This window comes from Alosa alosa, chromosome 9 (assembly GCF_017589495.1).
Source record: "Alosa alosa isolate M-15738 ecotype Scorff River chromosome 9, AALO_Geno_1.1, whole genome shotgun sequence".
Classification (NCBI taxonomy): Eukaryota; Metazoa; Chordata; class Actinopteri; order Clupeiformes; family Clupeidae; genus Alosa; species Alosa alosa.
In genome coordinates this window covers 6,186,423-6,203,454 of record NC_063197.1, presented here as the reverse complement: position 1 = coordinate 6,203,454, position 17,032 = coordinate 6,186,423, and the positions used below count along the sequence as shown (strand labels likewise).

General features: G+C 42.4%; 2 protein-coding genes across 2 annotated transcripts; both read right to left on the bottom strand.

The window, feature by feature from the left end:
• Positions 1-1,097: 1,097 nt before the first annotated feature.
• Positions 1,098-5,480, bottom strand: zgc:109982 (uncharacterized protein LOC553564 homolog). Its single transcript, XM_048252728.1, has 6 exons — positions 5,219-5,480; positions 4,388-4,549; positions 3,955-4,134; positions 3,516-3,609; positions 2,429-2,612; positions 1,098-2,325 (listed from the first exon to the last, which is right to left on the bottom strand). The coding sequence occupies exons 1-6, from the start codon at positions 5,313-5,315 to the stop codon at positions 2,086-2,088; spliced, it is 957 nt and encodes a 318-aa protein (XP_048108685.1). The 5' UTR covers positions 5,316-5,480; the 3' UTR covers positions 1,098-2,085.
• A 288-nt stretch (positions 5,481-5,768) lies between these two features.
• scinla (scinderin like a) lies at positions 5,769-16,558 on the bottom strand. Its single transcript, XM_048253112.1, has 17 exons — positions 16,426-16,558; positions 14,781-14,975; positions 14,066-14,220; positions 12,632-12,793; positions 12,048-12,197; positions 11,458-11,544; positions 11,027-11,159; positions 10,658-10,746; positions 10,279-10,494; positions 9,785-9,918; positions 9,036-9,126; positions 8,763-8,933; positions 8,030-8,204; positions 7,503-7,618; positions 7,256-7,333; positions 6,768-6,828; positions 5,769-6,509 (listed from the first exon to the last, which is right to left on the bottom strand). Exons 2-17 carry the CDS (start codon positions 14,959-14,961, stop codon positions 6,349-6,351), a joined length of 2,160 nt encoding a protein of 719 aa, XP_048109069.1. The 5' UTR covers positions 14,962-14,975; positions 16,426-16,558; the 3' UTR covers positions 5,769-6,348.
• Between the last annotated feature and the right edge of the window lie 474 nt (positions 16,559-17,032).

Below are 17,032 nucleotides of genomic sequence, written 5' to 3'. Positions count from 1 at the left end.
CCCCTTTTTTTAAAATTAAAATACCATGCAGCTATAAGCTATAGGCCTACCTACAGTATCTGTTCTTGACCTGAAAAATACATTACACAAGAAAACATTTTGGTTTCATGGAACTCCACCCATACTCATGTCACAAAGGTATGTGGCAGCTGGTCATGTTATTGGACAATGTTGTTATAAATACTGTGGTATTTGCTGTATGTGCCCTTTGCTGCCATCTATCGGCTGCTGCTATACCAACCAAGAAGGGAAATGTTTGAATTAACACACATGGCAAGTAGGCTAGGCTATGGTAGGTCTGCCCGCAGGTTCTTAGACGTATTGAAAAAGTCTTACATTTAATTACATTATTGTCAAATTAAGGCCTTAAAAGTAGCCTATTGAATTTCATTCGCAAGGTCTTATTTTTTTCTTTGGTAGAATGGATATCACAACATTAGGCCTAATATCCGTAGAGACCATGATATTGTAGATCCCAAGGGGAAAATATGCGTCTCTTCAGAAAAATAAACGAAATATCGTTTTTATTTTGAAACTTGTGTTCACGGTCATTCACACACCATTCTAAAGTGAAAGTGTGTGCAAGTAGGCCTAGTCTGGCTTTCACCAGATCAGGCACCCAGCGTGCAAGCGCAGGTAGCCTACGTCTGAAATGTCAGCTGGAAAGATATAGATGTCACAGGTGGGATAATTGAAACTTTGAGAATTAAATATTCAGAGCGAGTTAAAAATTATTACATTTAATAAATTAGGATAGCAACGTGGCCTCCCTGTGATTGTTGCTATTTAAATAAATCATAGCCTAGGCCTACTCTCACCGACATTTGAATACTGAAGTAGCCTAATGCAAGTTGTTAGGCTAGGCTTCTTTGTCTGAGAGACAAGCCCACATTTGCAAAGCCGATGATAATACTATTAAATAAGACAGAACCTATGGCTGGAAACTCCTAATCACCATCACTGATGCCTTGTAATACATGGTCTGTACTACTGTGCTACTGTCAATTCCTGATGAACCCTGTCAAATAAATGTGTTTGAAATAAATTATTACATTGGCTCAAATAAATGTGTTTGAAATAAATGATTACATTGGCTCTTTTTGGTTTGTTCTCTTTATTAAACACAGCCCAATTCAAGATCCACTCATGAGGTTCACAGGGGTTTGAGCAAGTGATCTATCCTGATCAGCAGAACTCAGTATACTCGGTCATTTCGTCTGTGATTCATCACAATGATGGTTTCTTTTCTCGTTTCCTCATGGAGTTCAATCAAAAAACAAGGAGAAATATAAAATGTCAACTTACAAAGAATAACTAAGGAACACAGACCTCTGTACAGAACAAACAAGCAGACATTGTTCACTGAGCTCCACTGGCTTCCCTTAGCCGCCTGCATCAAATTCAAGTCAGTAATACTTGCAAACAAAGTGATTGTTGGGTCTGCACCCACTTAAGTGCTCTCATAAAAGCTTAAGTTACCCCTCGGCCCCTGCGCTCCTCCACTCTGCCACTGCCGCCCCCACTTTCACGGCAATCCAGACTTTTTTCATCTGTGGTCCCCCGATGGTGGAAAAATCTGCCAAGCTCCATCAGAGCAGGGGCATCCCTCTCTATCTTCAAAAAGCTCTTGAAGACACAACTCTCCCAAGAATACCTTCTCTCCTCACACACCTAATACACACTCATCCCTCCTCCCACTCCACTTCTCTCTCTCTTCTTCTCTATATCCTCTTCTACCACTTCTCCTCCATACTTCTACTGGTACTTAATAGACACTCCTATCCTCTAGCACTAGTATTGACAGATACAGCGATAACTCCTAGCTATATTTTTCTCTGCACTGTGCTTAAACGTTATTCTAATGCTGTAGCTGTAGCCCTGTAGTTTAAAAAGTTTAAATCTTAAAATGCTTAAATGTTAATAGCTTAAATTTATTCTATTGTTGTACTGCAGCTCTGTGGCTTAAATCTAAATATGATTAAAAGTTCAAATGTTATTCCACTGCTGTAAGTCGCTTTAGACAAATGCCTCCGCCAAATGAATAAAGGCAAATGTAAATGTAGCATAGAGTATGTAGGTGGCTGATTAGGATTTTTTCTCCTCTTTCTCCAGACTGAAGCTCTTGCGACTTCTCCAGCGCAGTAGCTTGAGAAAGTTGAGGCTGGCATTGAACACCTTGTCATGCTCGAACACCATCTTGTAGAAGGTGTCAATGGGCAGATCTCCTTCTGGGTCAGCGTACTTTAGAGTGGTCATTGGGGTGTACAGAGTGTTTGTCTGATGGCGGAAGGGCGGGTTGTCCATTGTGATGATTTTGTGTGTGTGCTGGGAATGGCAGAAACACAGTGAGCATGCTGCAGTTGTAATATACTGTATAAGCATACCGGTACATGCATTCCTTAGATTTAAAATGTTAAAATATGCATACCTCTGCTACATCCTCAGGTGTCTGGCCAAGGCTCTCAAAGATCTGGCCATAGTTTTTCATGTAAATGTTGGTGAACATGTCAGCCGTCACCTTGTCGGCTTTTGAAAGGTCTATCTTCACGCCTTCCTCGTAGACCTTACGTTCAAATTCAGTGATGACCGGGCCGGGCTCAATGAGTGTAATACTGCACCAGAGAAAAACATTGATTAGCTATTTTCTTTAAAGGTGTTGTCACTCTAACACTATTTGCAATAACAGTACAGACACCTCTCTCTGCTTGTCAGATGTTCCAGTGTGCACTACAATACTCACTACTAGATATTAAAACCGCATGACCTGCCATTTTTCCTTAAGCCTTTTTTGGAACAGAAGGAGAGGTTTAATGGCAAATCCTGAGAGGAAATCCATAATGAATGAGGAATTTACCCATAAGCTATATATCGTATTAGTAACTATGAGGGCACACACACACATAAATCCTACTTGATGGCAGGGTGTGATGTCCCGTTGGCAATAGCCTTTAGTGGCTGCACAAGGAAGACAGGGGATTTTATGTCCCAGTATAGTTTATTTCATCAAAGGAGGGGAGGGATGTGGCAGCCTTCTGCCACAGATGTTTTTCATAATGACAAGTAGGACACAGGTATCTTTGCATGGTAGTCTGGATGGACTACACCATCTCGTACAATGGTCCTCCTTGCCAAACTTTCCCTAACTTGTTGATATGCCTATACAATGCTGATATACATTGTGTAATGTGCTTAAAAAGTCCATGGCCATAGTGTTTGTATTGTATTTAGAGAATGTACCGCAGAACATCAGATAATTCACGATAATATCAATCCTGATCTGATTCACAATAATATCAACCCTGTTCTGATTCACAATAATATCAATCCTGATCTGATTCACAATAACATCAATCCTGATCTAAGATGATGATGTACCCATTTCTCTTCCTTTGTGCTATTCCTGTTTTCATTTTTATTCTATGCAGCATAATTTCCCATGATTCAGTAGTTCTGTATCACAGTGACCATGGAATAGAAATACTGTGAAGTGTCTATTCTGGTGTGTGACTACTTACTTCAGGTTAAATCTCAGGGCTTGAACCGCAAGACTCTCACAGAACCCTTCACAAGCAAATTTGGATGCAGCATAGACATCATTGAACAAAATTCCTAGAGTAAAAAGACATACATGCATTAAATGGTGGCACCTTACACACAAACCTTTTCAACTCTTCAGATCTTGGCATTCCACTGTGTTCCAACGTTCTGACGGTCTGCCATAATTGTTTGAGTGCCATTTTGAAAATTCAATTACTGTAACTCTGGCATAAACTAAGGAAACCTTTAGTATGTGATGATTAAGAGCCTAAGTATAAGTGAATATAACTGGGTGAGTTGAGTATGTGTAAAATTAAATTGATCTAATTAAATACATATTTGTTCTTATGTAGAATAAAATCTGCCCCCCTTTTAGTTTGAATGTCATGACATGTGATGTCATATCTGCGCTTTTACCTTGGATTCCCATGACACTGCTTATGACTACAATATGGCCTTTCTTCCTCCTCTTCATGTCTGGCAGAAGTTCTTTGAGGAGTCGAATCAAACCGAAGAAGTTGGTGTCCATGACGTTTCTCATCTCGTCTATAGTTTGGCACTCGATCGGCCCAATAAGGCCCATCCCTGCATTGCTTACTGCAGAAGGGAATCATCCATTTCAGTCACAATCACAATCAGTTGTAAACATCTGACAGAGGCTAATGAAATACACAATTGAACATAAAATATGACATTAAATATATAATACAATTATACAGCTCTTCAGAATTCTGCAGAATTTTTTTATTGAATTGAATTGGCTATCCCAGCTTGAGGCCATGGATGACAGATCATCATCACTGTCATAGACAAGCTACACTGATGCCTTCAGAAACGGTGTCAGCCTTACTGAGGATGTCCACTCTGCGGTCTGGGAGACTGTCCACACAGGCCTTGATGGACTCCTCGTTACACACGTCCAGCTGTTTGATCTCCAGGGTTCGTCCCAGGGTCTTACCCGCAGCCTCTACCAGGGCCTCGCCTTTGGCAAGGTTCCTCATGGTGGCATAGACTGAAAGACACAAAGCATAAGCCCTCATAAAACTGATATTTGGTGAGCAACAAACATTCAGATACTTCATAAAGTTTCAGTGAGCATTGAGAGTGATAAACAATATTATGTAAGTGTAAACATAATGTATTATCATAACCTGCAGTATAACTAATAATAATATTAACAACAACAACAATAACAAGAATAAAGATTTCAATATTTATCTCCACCAGTTAATCCACAGTGTTGGCCACTAAGTCACTGCAAATTATCTTTTTCAGGAAAGGAACCATCATTTTCAGCATGTATACAAGTATAAGTATACTCTTTTGATCCCGTGAGGGAAATTTGGTCTCTGCATTTATCCCAATCCGTGAATTAGTGAAACACACTCAGCACACAGTGAACACACAGTGAGGTGAAGCACACACTAATCCCGATGCAGTGAGCTGCCTGCTACAACGGCGCTCGGGGAGCAGTGAGGAGTTAGATGCCTTGCTCAAGGGCACTTCAGCCTTTCCTAATGGTGGGGGGTTCGAACCGGCAACCGTCCGGTTACAAGTCCGAAGCCCTATGTATAACTAACATACTTGCAAATTATACTTTGTCCTCCACTTACGGGTGTGCAACGAGTTCTTAAATCCAAGGTGAGTCCAGTTTTGGCATTTTTATAGATTGGCATCTTACCCATGAATCTCTTCTTCTCATCCTTGGCAATGCGCACTGCTAGCGCTAAGCCAATTCCTGAGGAGCAGCCAGTGATGAGGACGACCTTCTGGTTCATTGCGGACCTACAAAAGCACGGCTTTATCCCAATTGCAGGGAGAAAACACAGGGGAGCCCGAAAGAAAAGTGGAAGAGAATGTGCACTCAGATTCACTGAGATGGACAAACTCTCTCCCGGCTCGCCAACTAATCCTCCAAGTTCAGAGTCAGCAGAATGAGAGTGGCGAATCTACACACCTGATTACCCATCAACATCCCTAACACCTGCTCCTGCAGGCTTACAGTAATATTTTAAGACTGAGTGATCCTTGGAGTGGGAGTCACTAGCCATGAGCTTATATTGAAAGCGCCACTTCATAGTCAGTACTGAAGGCCATACCCCCAATATCATTCTGGTTGTTTTGACGATCAGCTTTTGTTTATGGATATAGAGTATGAACAAAGGCATCTGAGGTAAAGCAAATGCTTTCATGTACAGTACATTACAAGATGAGTCAAACACAGACACATGTAGCAAAATGCAGTTTGTTTTTTATTACAAATCTGCTACTGTTACATGATTTAAAAAATCTGATACATTTTCTAAAAAAAAAAAAAAAAAAAACAAGGTACATGAGAAGAAACTGCACAGTGGCCAGAAATCACCTTTGAGTGATGTTATACATCCTTAATACACTGAATGCATTTAAGCACCATGACGTGTTCATTTCAATCATTTTTTGGAGTGTTTAAAAACTGTTGGAGAAACATGCACGACATAAACTACTGTAAAAATCCTGAAAAGGCCACATTTAATACTTCATGTGTTCTGGTTTTGGCCCTTATCACATGAACTAGCTAAAATATATATATATCCTGCATATAAAAAACAAAGTAAAAACAAGTGTATGTATACCGCCTTTCCAGCAGTGTTACTGCATGGAAACTTTAGGTGTCAGGCACTGTTTTAACCTTGAGGGTCCAGCTGCAGTCGAGTTCCTGCAGATCTCTTTAGCTCTGGATAATGAAGAGAGCAGGAGTGGTTGGGGTGGGGGCTTGGCCATGCGGGGTGGGTGGGGCTGGGGTGTGCTGAGGGTGAGGGTTTAAGAGCTTTAGAACCGAGCCCGAATGCGCTCCAGAGGGTCAGTGTCCCACATTTTGGCGTCCCAGGCCTGGAACCAGCCGGTGAAGGTTGGCGGCTCGGCGCCCTGCTTGATGGTGACGATAGGAGTTCCGTGCCGGCCAGAGGGATCAGAGTCCACATACTCTTTGGCTGAAAGGAAAAACAGGAATGTTGTCACTCAGTATCCTGTGGGATTTATCTACTACCAGTCCCAACAAGAAAATGTTTGCTTAAGATACCCTTAGGTTGTATTTTCATATCTTTTTTTTAGTTTAGATGGTGATAAAAGGGAAGTGCTTTTAGATGAGCTCAACTACAGAAATATCAGCTAGGCCTAGGGGTATGAGAAAAGATCAAGTATCACAATACTATAAAACTGTGGATGTGCAAACAGAGGCAATTATTCACCAATTTTAGCCGATCCAGTTCTCTCCACTTCATTAGCCTCATTGCCAATCCAGAGGAAGATCTGTAGAAAGGTGAAAAAATGTCAGCTCCAGAATGCCTGACTTGGTTTGGAATCCAAAAATATCATTTCAAATAAACTTCAGATGAAACATTTCATGTCAACAAAATGAGCAGTTTGAACACAACAGACTCCTTGAAGTAACAATTAATTCCTTTTCGTCAGTTTTCAATGTACTGGGTAGCCATTATACCAATTCATAAAAAGTCAACAAAAAGGATGATGCCCCTACCCGTAAGAATTGTACAAAATGCAATGCCAGGTGTCACATAGTGCAATGCCAGGTGTCACATAGTGCAATGCCAGAGACTCCATTCTCCATATCATAAGTCAGGGTAGCATCATAATGACTGTGAAGTCGCTATTAAGGTAAAATAACTACAGTGCTGCTTTAACGTCTTGGCCCTAGCACACAAGGACACAAACCCACCTGCTCCCAGGTATCCAGGAGCATCACGTCATCAGTGGCCAAATCTGACTGATTGAAATCTCCAGGGACCTCCTCAGCCTGAGAAAGGAAACGATGTGAAGAGGATATGAATAGAAATGACAAACAGTCACAAATTGTGAAAGTGAAATGGTGGAGAAGGTCTAGAGCTTGGAGAGAATGTTTGCCATGGCTGCTATCATTAGAAACCAAAAGGGCAAGTACATAGCTCCATCATTTTCCAACTCACAATGAGGCGTCCTGTTTTGTTGGAGCAGCCAAAGAGGCGTGGAGGCTTCACTGTCTTCTGAAGAGACCGAGAGTTCTGATAGTCGCTCTTCCCACCCAAGGCAGACCAGAATGCAGCTGAAAAGGGATGATAACAATGACACTAATTATAATAGCATTTTTAGTTTTTCTCTTCAGCAAACAGACACGCAGCTGTGCATCTAAAAAGTGTCTGAATCAGTGGAGTTCCTCCGTTAATATTGCTATCATATTGTCAGTAGTATTTAATAATTTGATTGAGAGTGATATAATCGGAAGACACTTAACATAACACCAACGTCACATCAATTTAACAACAATTTAACAAGATGTGTAACATCTGTGCTATTTTTGCTATTTCATTTCAACTACATTTTTGGTATGATTTACATATTTCTACATTTGCCTGACAAATGTTTAAAACAACAGAGGTTGCCACATGCTCTGTTCTGGTGGGTTATTTTATAAACAGCCTGATCTTGGGATCAGGGTCTCTCGGGAGCCACTCACCAGGCTCCTTGCCCTCTGCCACCTCAGTGGCACTTCCTCCCAGGAAGCTGGTGACATGTTTGGCCGCGGCCATCTCCTCCTCTGTGGCGCCCACGCCCCTCCACAGGAACATGGAGTCGGCCGTCTTCAGCACAAACACATCGTTGGTGTTCAGGAAGGCAGCAGAGGGCTCCACCTGCACATGGATAAAAGGGTTCAGGCAAAGAGGGAGAAAGAGAGAGAGAGAGAGAGATAGAGAGAGAGAGAGAGAGAGAGAGAGAGAGAGAGAGAGAGGAGAGAGAGATGACATGACATGACATATTTAGTCCTATTCTTATCTTTTGTCTACACACACAAAGGCTGTGAGTTAAATTAAACAGCAATGAGTCGTAAGAAAAAAGCTGTTTCTTTCCTACAGCGATGCTAAGTGGGAAACAATGTCAAAGTAAACGTCCAGAAATGACACGAACATTCGGAAAAATTTCAGAGAGAAGGAAAACCATTTGGCAGAAGTACACAATTTAAACAAAGGTGCAATTTATGTGCTTATGTACTGTCAAAAGAGGAGAAAGATGCTGACTATGTGTCCAAGATCATATGAGAAGCACTTCATGGTGAAACTTCTGAAAGCTAAATGTAATTCTATCCAGATGATCCCCACTGATAGTTGATATCTGTGGCCTGCACAGTAGAGCATTAGTCCTGATGGTGATGTCCAGATGTGGAGGGTGGGGAGGATTTGGGTGAGACTCACCTCCACTGCACGGGTGGCACGGGTGGTGCCCTGGCGGATGTGGAAGAGGCGGGTGCTCCCAGCACGGCTCTGCCCCCCCTTACGGGAAGTCCCGCCCAGGTGGATGATCATTGGCTTGCCCTTGAACAGGCTCATCAGGTGGGTGGGCTCTTGGCCCTGAGTGACACGCACCTGTGAAAGGTCACAGCAGAGTTAAAACCTGAACATTTCATCATTAAACTTCATAAGATTCTTATGTCCAGTTGAAAGCCTTTTATGTTTAATGACACTGACCTGGACAGGAGCCCCGCCCATTGAGTCATCCAGTTTAACGGTCAGGAAGGCAGAGGCGGCCAACTCATCCTGAGTGCACTTCAGGCCTTGCCTAAAAGCACAAGAAGCAAATGAAAATCGTACACCAAGACCACTTTAAATTTCCAACAACAAACCCCAACCCCAAACCACTGAGGATGGTTGAAACAGCATTCATTCAGTTGGTGATTTGCAATTTGGTTAGCTAACCCAAAGATTGTTAAGGCGGAGCAAGATACTTTGTCGTAGTTAATGTCTATGGGCGCGAAATGGGGATCGAATTCTGTCTGCATAAAGAGGCGCGTCGATGACGTATTGATGAGCGTACGTTGCAACCGGCCAACAGCAGCGGCATACATAACCGGCGCACACCTGATATAAGGTCGATTTTCTCTAGACTGAAATGCTCAAAAATGTACCTGAAATGTCCAGAAGGGTTTGAGGATCATGAAAATGTGCCCAAAATTCACATTCCTAACTCTATAGAACCAAGATCTTAGCATATGTGGTAAAATTCTGAGCTATGCCTATAGACTTCAATGGAGCAGTCTGCCTCTGCTCTGCATAAAGGGGGATTTTGCCCCCCCCCTCGTGCGATCCAGGTTCCCGGAAGTGGCTCCTGGTGGAATATCTTGCTCCGCCTTAACAATCTTTGGCTAACCTACATCAGTCGTAAAGAAAATGTTGCATTCTAATTACAGTGCCCTCTGTTGGTCTGGATGAACACTGACCATGTGTAGATGATGTGCTGGTCGCGCCCTCCCGTGCGGTACGAGTAGAGGATCAGATAGCAGTCTCCTCCAAAGAACTGGCCATAGCTGGACGGGTCCACGGGAGTCTTCTCCCCTCCCTCCACGCGCCAGATCTGAGGGAGAACCAACAGCCACTCTATACATGAGACTGCATTTATTCATTTAGAAATGTGGGGGTGGGGGTGGGCCTGTTTAATTTTTGTGATTTGAGATGTGTGGTTTAATCTTATATGGACATCATCCAAAATAGGTGATATCATTCATTTAAAATGATTAGCTGCTATTTAATTTCCACAACAGACAATTTTAGCTAAAGTAATAAACAGTCAACCGTACAAGCTGCCTGGGAAACGGAACTCATGGCCATGGTGTTGTAACACCTTCCTGTACCAGTAAAGCAACAGAAACAGAAGTGCATGAAGCAACAGTAAGAGAAGTGTGTTGTTGCAAATCTGTGCTGTGGTCATTTTTACCTGGACTTTCCCAGAGCCATCATCCACCATGCCATGCTGGGCTGCCATGGCTTTGTTGGAGTGGAGAGTGGAGGTGTCGAAGGGGATCTGCTCGACGCGGGCAATGCGCCCAATGGTGTAGGCCTGGCTAGGGCCAGTGGTCTGGTCCTTGTCCTTCCAGTTGGAGAAGAACTGCTTGAAAAGGGTGGTCTCTCCACCAGCCGGCATCACTTGGATCTATACACATAACCCGGAAGAGGATAGATCAAGTCTCAGAGACAACACTCAGGACACTTGAATCCAAGTACAAGCACAGTGAAATCATGTATGATCTCAAAACAGATATTTCATTGGAATAATGAAAATAAGAAGCTAAATAAGGTTTAGCTGTGTGTTGTACCTGGGTGTTCTTGGAGTAGTTCTTCTCTTTGATGAACTGCTCAGCAGCCTTCATGGCAGCCTTCCTCTCAGCAGTGCTCGCAGTTGGTCCTATGAAGGGGGATTCAAGAGTTTATTCCATTTAATTTTGTTCAGTTCAATTCTGCACTGTCATGTCCACTTGCAGACAGTTGGAATATGTCTTTGAGTTTGTAAGAGAGGGGAAAAAAACATACAAACACAATACTCAGTTGTCCATCTGGCTAATATAAAAAGTGAGCTGATTCTCATATAAAGCACTTGCAACAACAGTTTACCACAGTTTGTTCTGACATTAGCTGAAATAGTGTAAGTCCAGAGTTTTTAAATCAGTGTCTTGTCTCTTCTTTACCTTTCCATAGGAAGATCTTGCTGTCCGCACCGTTGTCCAGAATGTAGCACTCGCTGGGTGAGAGCATTTCCTGTTTGAAGGGGCTGGCCTGGGCCACCAGAGAGGACTTCATGGAGCCTGCAGCATCGGAGATCTACAGCACAGAGAAGGTGTTTCAGAGACACTTTATTTTCCTGAGGAGGTGACTAACAGATTCACTGTATAATGGTAGATATAGATTGTGAGAGTATAATTATTCATTGTACGAACTATACACAACAGCAAGTACATGTCCATAAATAGTGGGCACAAAAAAGTGCACATCCATGCCATTTATACCTTCTTCATATATACTGTAGACATATACAACTGCATTCACACATCAATACATATTCTGAAGTACTCCCTAAACAGTATGGCATCAATGTTAGAAAGAAAGTGCACAGTCATACCATATAGAGAACACCCTTCTTGTTGGCTCTGTCAACATTCTCATCGTCAGGAGTTCCTGCTGGGATAGCAGGCTTGGGCCCGAGTGCCTAAAAATAAACACAAGGATTTCCCATGAAAGGAGCCTGATGATCGGCTATGATCAAATCAGAGAGGATAGCTTGGACTTAGACGGCAGGTTTTGTCCTCTCTAACAATTTAGCTCTAACTCGCTTGTTCATCTCTAAGCAGTGCAAAGCCAGGAGTCTGTAATCATGCAAGCTGTTGAGACATTAACAAAATGCATCTACTTTATGCCAAAGCCTGAAGAAGAATTCAAGCTGAAACGCAGTGCATATCCAGGGGCTTTCATAATTCTGTGACTATTGAGAACACCTATCAGATTATAATTTCTCTGAGACTTCATGGCTTTGGTCTCTCCTTTTTGTTGTGCTGTACTACCATTTGGCATCTACAGCGTCTTAAACTTTTACAAAGTTTTAGCACAATTTCCTAGTCTATACATATATAGAGAGAGACAGAGACAGAAATCTGCAATGTGATTTGGTGCCATTTCCTGTTCTGCACCAACCACATCTCCACGCACGCTTACATCAATGATGGGCTGCGGCTCGCCTCCTTCCTCTACCATCTGAAGCTTGGCACGTCCATTCCGCTCGTTGTCACGAATGTCGATTGCCACTTGGGAGGCCTTCAGACGCTCAAAGCGGTTGCACTCGCTGCCACACCACTGGTAGATATCCTGTGGGTTAAAAGTGTTAAAGATACCACCAGTAACCCTGAAATCATTCACAATATAGCCACAAGGCTAGCTGATAGTTGCAGTCACAGCCCCAACCCTATGGTTTTAGTGGTAAAGCACATAACCTGACTAAATAGACATCATTAACAATTTGCCCATTAAAGTTAACAGTTTAATTTACAAAAGCACTGACACGTATATATAAATACAAGTGCTTGTCTTCTCTCTGATCAGCCCCATAATCCTGGTATAACCATATAAGTAGAAAACATTACAGTTGACATTCCAATTTCCAGCAATGTAAACATAAGAGAAAGAAGGAAATAAAATATCCCAGATTTTGTCTGATTTAAACAAGGCTTTACAAGTGTCATCTGTAGCAAATGCAAGAATGGATTATGCATGCTTTAACTCCTGTCATTGTGTCTGTTTACCTTGCCCAGGTCGATGATGAAGCAGTCTCCGCGGTTAAAGCTGGCCCAGGCCATGTTGACCTCTGCTGCCCTGATGGCCCGACGGCCTTTGATGTGCAGCAGGCGTTTCACGTTCATGTCGTTGGTCACCACATGCTGGAAGCCAGACGCCACCCCACCTTTCTGTGCGAGGTTGGGCGAAGGGGAGCAACAGTGCGGACAGATGTGAGGGTCAAAGCTAAGCTCAAGGACACAACATGCAACTCAATCATTATAAAGGAATGCCTGTTGACTTACTCTACATTTACTGATGTAGATCTATAAACATAAAGAAATGTAGCGTGTGTCTTGTCACCACATTCATAACAGAATGTTCTATTAGTAGGTAGATGTGCTTCCTGTGTCCTGACCAGAAAACATTACTGTGGTTAGCAGCTCTGTAACAGACACTCTCTCTCTCTCATACACATAGATACACACACACACTCAAGCACAAACACGAGATCGCTCAAGGTTAGCAGTGTCTCCCCTCAGGAGATTACTTTACTCCTAGTGTGTTCGTGTGACTTTTCCCCAGTTCTGCACAAAGCACATAATGGAAAGATGGCGCTGACTCTAGTCCAATAAATGAAAAAAAAAGGCTTTGTCAGGCAGGGAAAACAGGAAACCAGAAGCCCATTCACCAGTATAAGCTACAGTACCTGCCTCACTACACTGCTTTCCTGCTCACTTGCCAAATGTATATCTAATTAGCGGAGAGAAATGCAACACAGATGTGCTCAACCTCAACTACGCCACCAGTTCAAACTCACCATGGTAACACCGCCTATGGGGAGTTTGAGAAGAACAGGAGGGCACACTTCCCATACAAATAGATCTAACAAGAAGACCCTTTTGAAATGTTCCTGAAATAGTCTACTGGGTGAAGGCCTCAATGTCAAGGCTTTAATTATGTTGCCTTCATGATGAGCTGTACAAGCTTGCAAAAACAAACCAGATTCAAAGAAATCTATTAATTATTTGTATTTTATGGCACCTGGACCTGACAAAAACAGAGTAGGCAATTGATTGTTTTCTGCACTGATAATTTATCAAATGCTTGACACTTTGCATCTCTGGTATTTTTACTGTGAGTTACACTTCAGACTATCTCTAATGAAATTGAACCACTTCCTCATTCTTCTTCTTTCATTTCCTTAAATAGCTTAACACCCTTCAAATAACCATTTCTTAAGTATATCTTCATTCTTTCAAAAATGGTCCACCATGTACTCCTTCCAGTGAAAAACACTGGATCTCCATGTATATATGAATTGCTACGCATTTGAGTTACACAAAAGACAAACTTTGGGTTTGAGTTAGCGTGGTTAAATCAATAAGTCTTTACATTGACTATTATGAATAACCACTTTTGAAAAATATGTTACTGTGACAACTAAGTACTATGTTTCTAACCTTGTATTTGATCCCAGACTTAAAATAGCCCAGGAAGGTGAGAGACTCATTGTTCTGGACCTCCCGGAACTGAACTGGGCCACCTCCCAGGGAGTCATCCAGCTGGGTGGCAAAGATGGCAGCAGCTCCACTCTCATCCTGGGAGCACTCATTACCTAGGGCACCAACATCAAACATCAACACAAGACCTGAGGGCTGAGTTTGTGTGCATGTGCTACGTGCGCGTGTGTGCGTGTGTGTGTGTGTGTGTGTGTGTGTGTGTGTGTGTGTGTGTGTGTGTGTGTGTGTGTGTGTGTGTGTGTGTGTGTGTTGTGTGTGTGTGTGCGTGTTGGGGGTAAATTTGTGTAGTGTGTCAACATATACATGTAAATTTGTGTAGTGTGTCAACATATACATGTCAATGATTCGGTGAAGAAAAAGATCTATTGGCCCCTTTGGTTAACATGTATATGTTGACACACTACACAAATTTACCCCCAACACGCACACACACACACACACACACACACACGAAACATCCGAAACAGTTGCTAAAGGAAATAGAACAGTGTCTGTGTGATAGAGGGTTCAAGAAAAGCAAGTGAACTAGTTTCCAAACAGGAACTTGTGGTCAAGATTATGATGGGAAACAGAGCCTTCATCTCTTCCTGCAGAGAATGCCTTGTCTGCCCTCAACTAGGCAGAATGGGGGCAGGCAAGTAGAGTGCAGACTCACCCATCCACATGTGGATGTAGTAGGAGGGGGCGGAGGTGGTGTAGAGGAGGATGTAGGCATCCCCAGTGTAGAAGTTTCCATAGAGCTGCTTTGGCACGGGCTTCAGGTCCATCTTCTCCACCCGCCACACCTGCAAACCGGGCTCCTTCCCAGCTGTCTGGAACTCTTTGTGGAAAACCATGGTGCTTCAACGTGCTAGACAGGGACAGAGGGGGGAAATGCTGAATCGTCGTACATCACGGGTTATAAAAGGACAGCATTCATACGGCCAGCGGATTGATTAGACTTTGGAAACAAACTGTGCATGGCTGATACAATAGTAGAACAAAGTCCACATTCAACTAAATGTCACCAGTTTTCTTCCCGCAGGCTGTCAATTGGAAAATATTCATAAAAACTGTGCACAGGCTTCAAAACAAACTGTTTTTGGCCAATAGTAGAACAAAGTCCCTTCATGTGCCACCTTCATGTAGACAATATGGTTCACAGAATTGTATTTTGGTTGTATTTGCAAATGCCCTGTGCAATTTAGTTGTATTTACTCAAGGTAAACAACCATTCTTAGTGACATAAAGGGTGGGTCAACAAAAGTGGGTATGTGTATGGTTTTCTCAAAAGAGCTTTCCCAGTGGCACAGACACAGATGGTCCCTTGCTCTCTCTAACATTTTTTCTGTCAGTTTCAAGACAGGACAGAACCTAAAGTGTTTTTCAAATGAAGCAACATGCAATAACATTTAACACATGTAAACATTTGTGGGTTTAGAGTAAATTGGAACATTGCAGGCAAAGAATGCCACCTCTTCCCAATGCCATACTTCATTTGTGGACAAGTCAGTAGCCTTCATCGGTTTCCATGTGAAACCATTTACCCCAACGTTCGTGCGTGTCTGGCGTCTTTGAAAGTCGCTTCAAAAGTTCGTGGTCTGACTATGACTCATCTGCGAGTCCTTAGGCCTACATGCATGTAAAAAAAAAAACTACAAGGGACTTTTTATCCTTTTGATTTTCCGGGCATACCTTTTTTCTGAGTTCAGTGCTACAATTTAGTCAAACTCGTAGCCTATTATTAAGTTTTTTTTTTTTCGTAAACAGATGCATTTAAGAACGAGTGGTAAGTAGACCGGTAACATTATAGGCTACGAGTAGGTTTCGTATAGCCTCGATAAAATAGCCTACTGATATGAGGAACTGAAAAAATCAGTTGCCAAAAGACACAGCCTATATAACACATACAATCAGTAAAGTAGACTACTAAAAAAGTGAGTTCCCTACTCACGGGTTTAGAAAGTGTGCAGAGCGACTCTTCGCTGAGCTTTGCAAAGGGAAAAATGCTACAACTGTTACATAATACGGCAACAATGCCAATGCCATAAAAAAAACCTCTTGGTGCAAAGCGCAACTGGTAGTCTATGCAGCACAATCCAAGTTTCTTTGCGAGTGTAGCAGGCTACTAACGATGAGACAAGATTTTCCATATCTTGCTGCAAATAAATTGCAGAATTTTATAAGTAAAAGTTGTCGTATAAAATAAACGTTAGGCCTTATATGGGACCAGACAAAACCGATCAAACCTGAGCTCTTTTCATTGACATGTAAGCTAACACATGCAGCTTGTCTGTATCAACTGTGATGTTATGTATTACCTGTTAGTTTGTTTTGTGAAGGGTTGCTGGATCCGTCTCTCGGTCTGATGTGGGCAGATGTTGTGGGGCGCTGCTGCTGCTGTGTAGTCCAGAGTCTGCACCAAAACATTGTACGCTCTTCCGATTTATACAGTTAGGCGCTGTCAGGGGAGAGGCTTGTCACTGGCCAATGGCACGCCATTCTACACAAAACGACTTAACTTCTGCATGCTGCCGAAACTTTTGCGTAACACACCCTTCGCACAGCATCCCAGCAGTCTTTCTTCGTCTTTGTTGTGAAGTCTCTCTCTCATCAACATGCATTCATGTGGCCACTCTGTCATCAGAGGTGTCAAAAGTTCCAGTAATGAACTGCGGTGGACACTAACTAAGTAGCCTACATACATTTACTTGATTACTGTATAGCCTAAGTATGATTTTTGAGTATCTGTAGGCCTACTTGAGTATTAATATATTTTGAGACTTTACTCCACTACATTTGAAAGACAAATACTGTACTTTTGACTCCACTACATTTGAAATGAGCATGTCTGTATGCCTTACTTTTAACCACATTTGAGTCTTTGAATGCAATAATGCGATTGACCATCTTGAAGTTAATTTTTTC

Coding starts and splice junctions, on each gene's coding strand:
- zgc:109982 (XM_048252728.1), bottom strand. CDS start 5,315: ATGAACCAGAAGGTCGTCCTCATCACTGGCTGCTCCTCAGGAATTGGC. Junction 4,135..4,387: donor CCGCAGAGTGGACATCCTCA/GTAAGGCTGACA, acceptor TCCCTTCTGCAG/TAAGCAATGCAGGGATGGGC. Junction 2,326..2,428: donor CACCTGAGGATGTAGCAGAG/GTATGCATATTT, acceptor TGCCATTCCCAG/CACACACACAAAATCATCAC.
- scinla (XM_048253112.1), bottom strand. CDS start 14,961: ATGGTTTTCCACAAAGAGTTCCAGACAGCTGGGAAGGAGCCCGGTTTG. Junction 11,545..12,047: donor AGCCGCAGCCCATCATTGAT/GTAAGCGTGCGT, acceptor GTTTATTTTTAG/GCACTCGGGCCCAAGCCTGC. Junction 7,619..8,029: donor GGCAGAGGGCAAGGAGCCTG/GTGAGTGGCTCC, acceptor ATCCCTTTTCAG/CTGCATTCTGGTCTGCCTTG.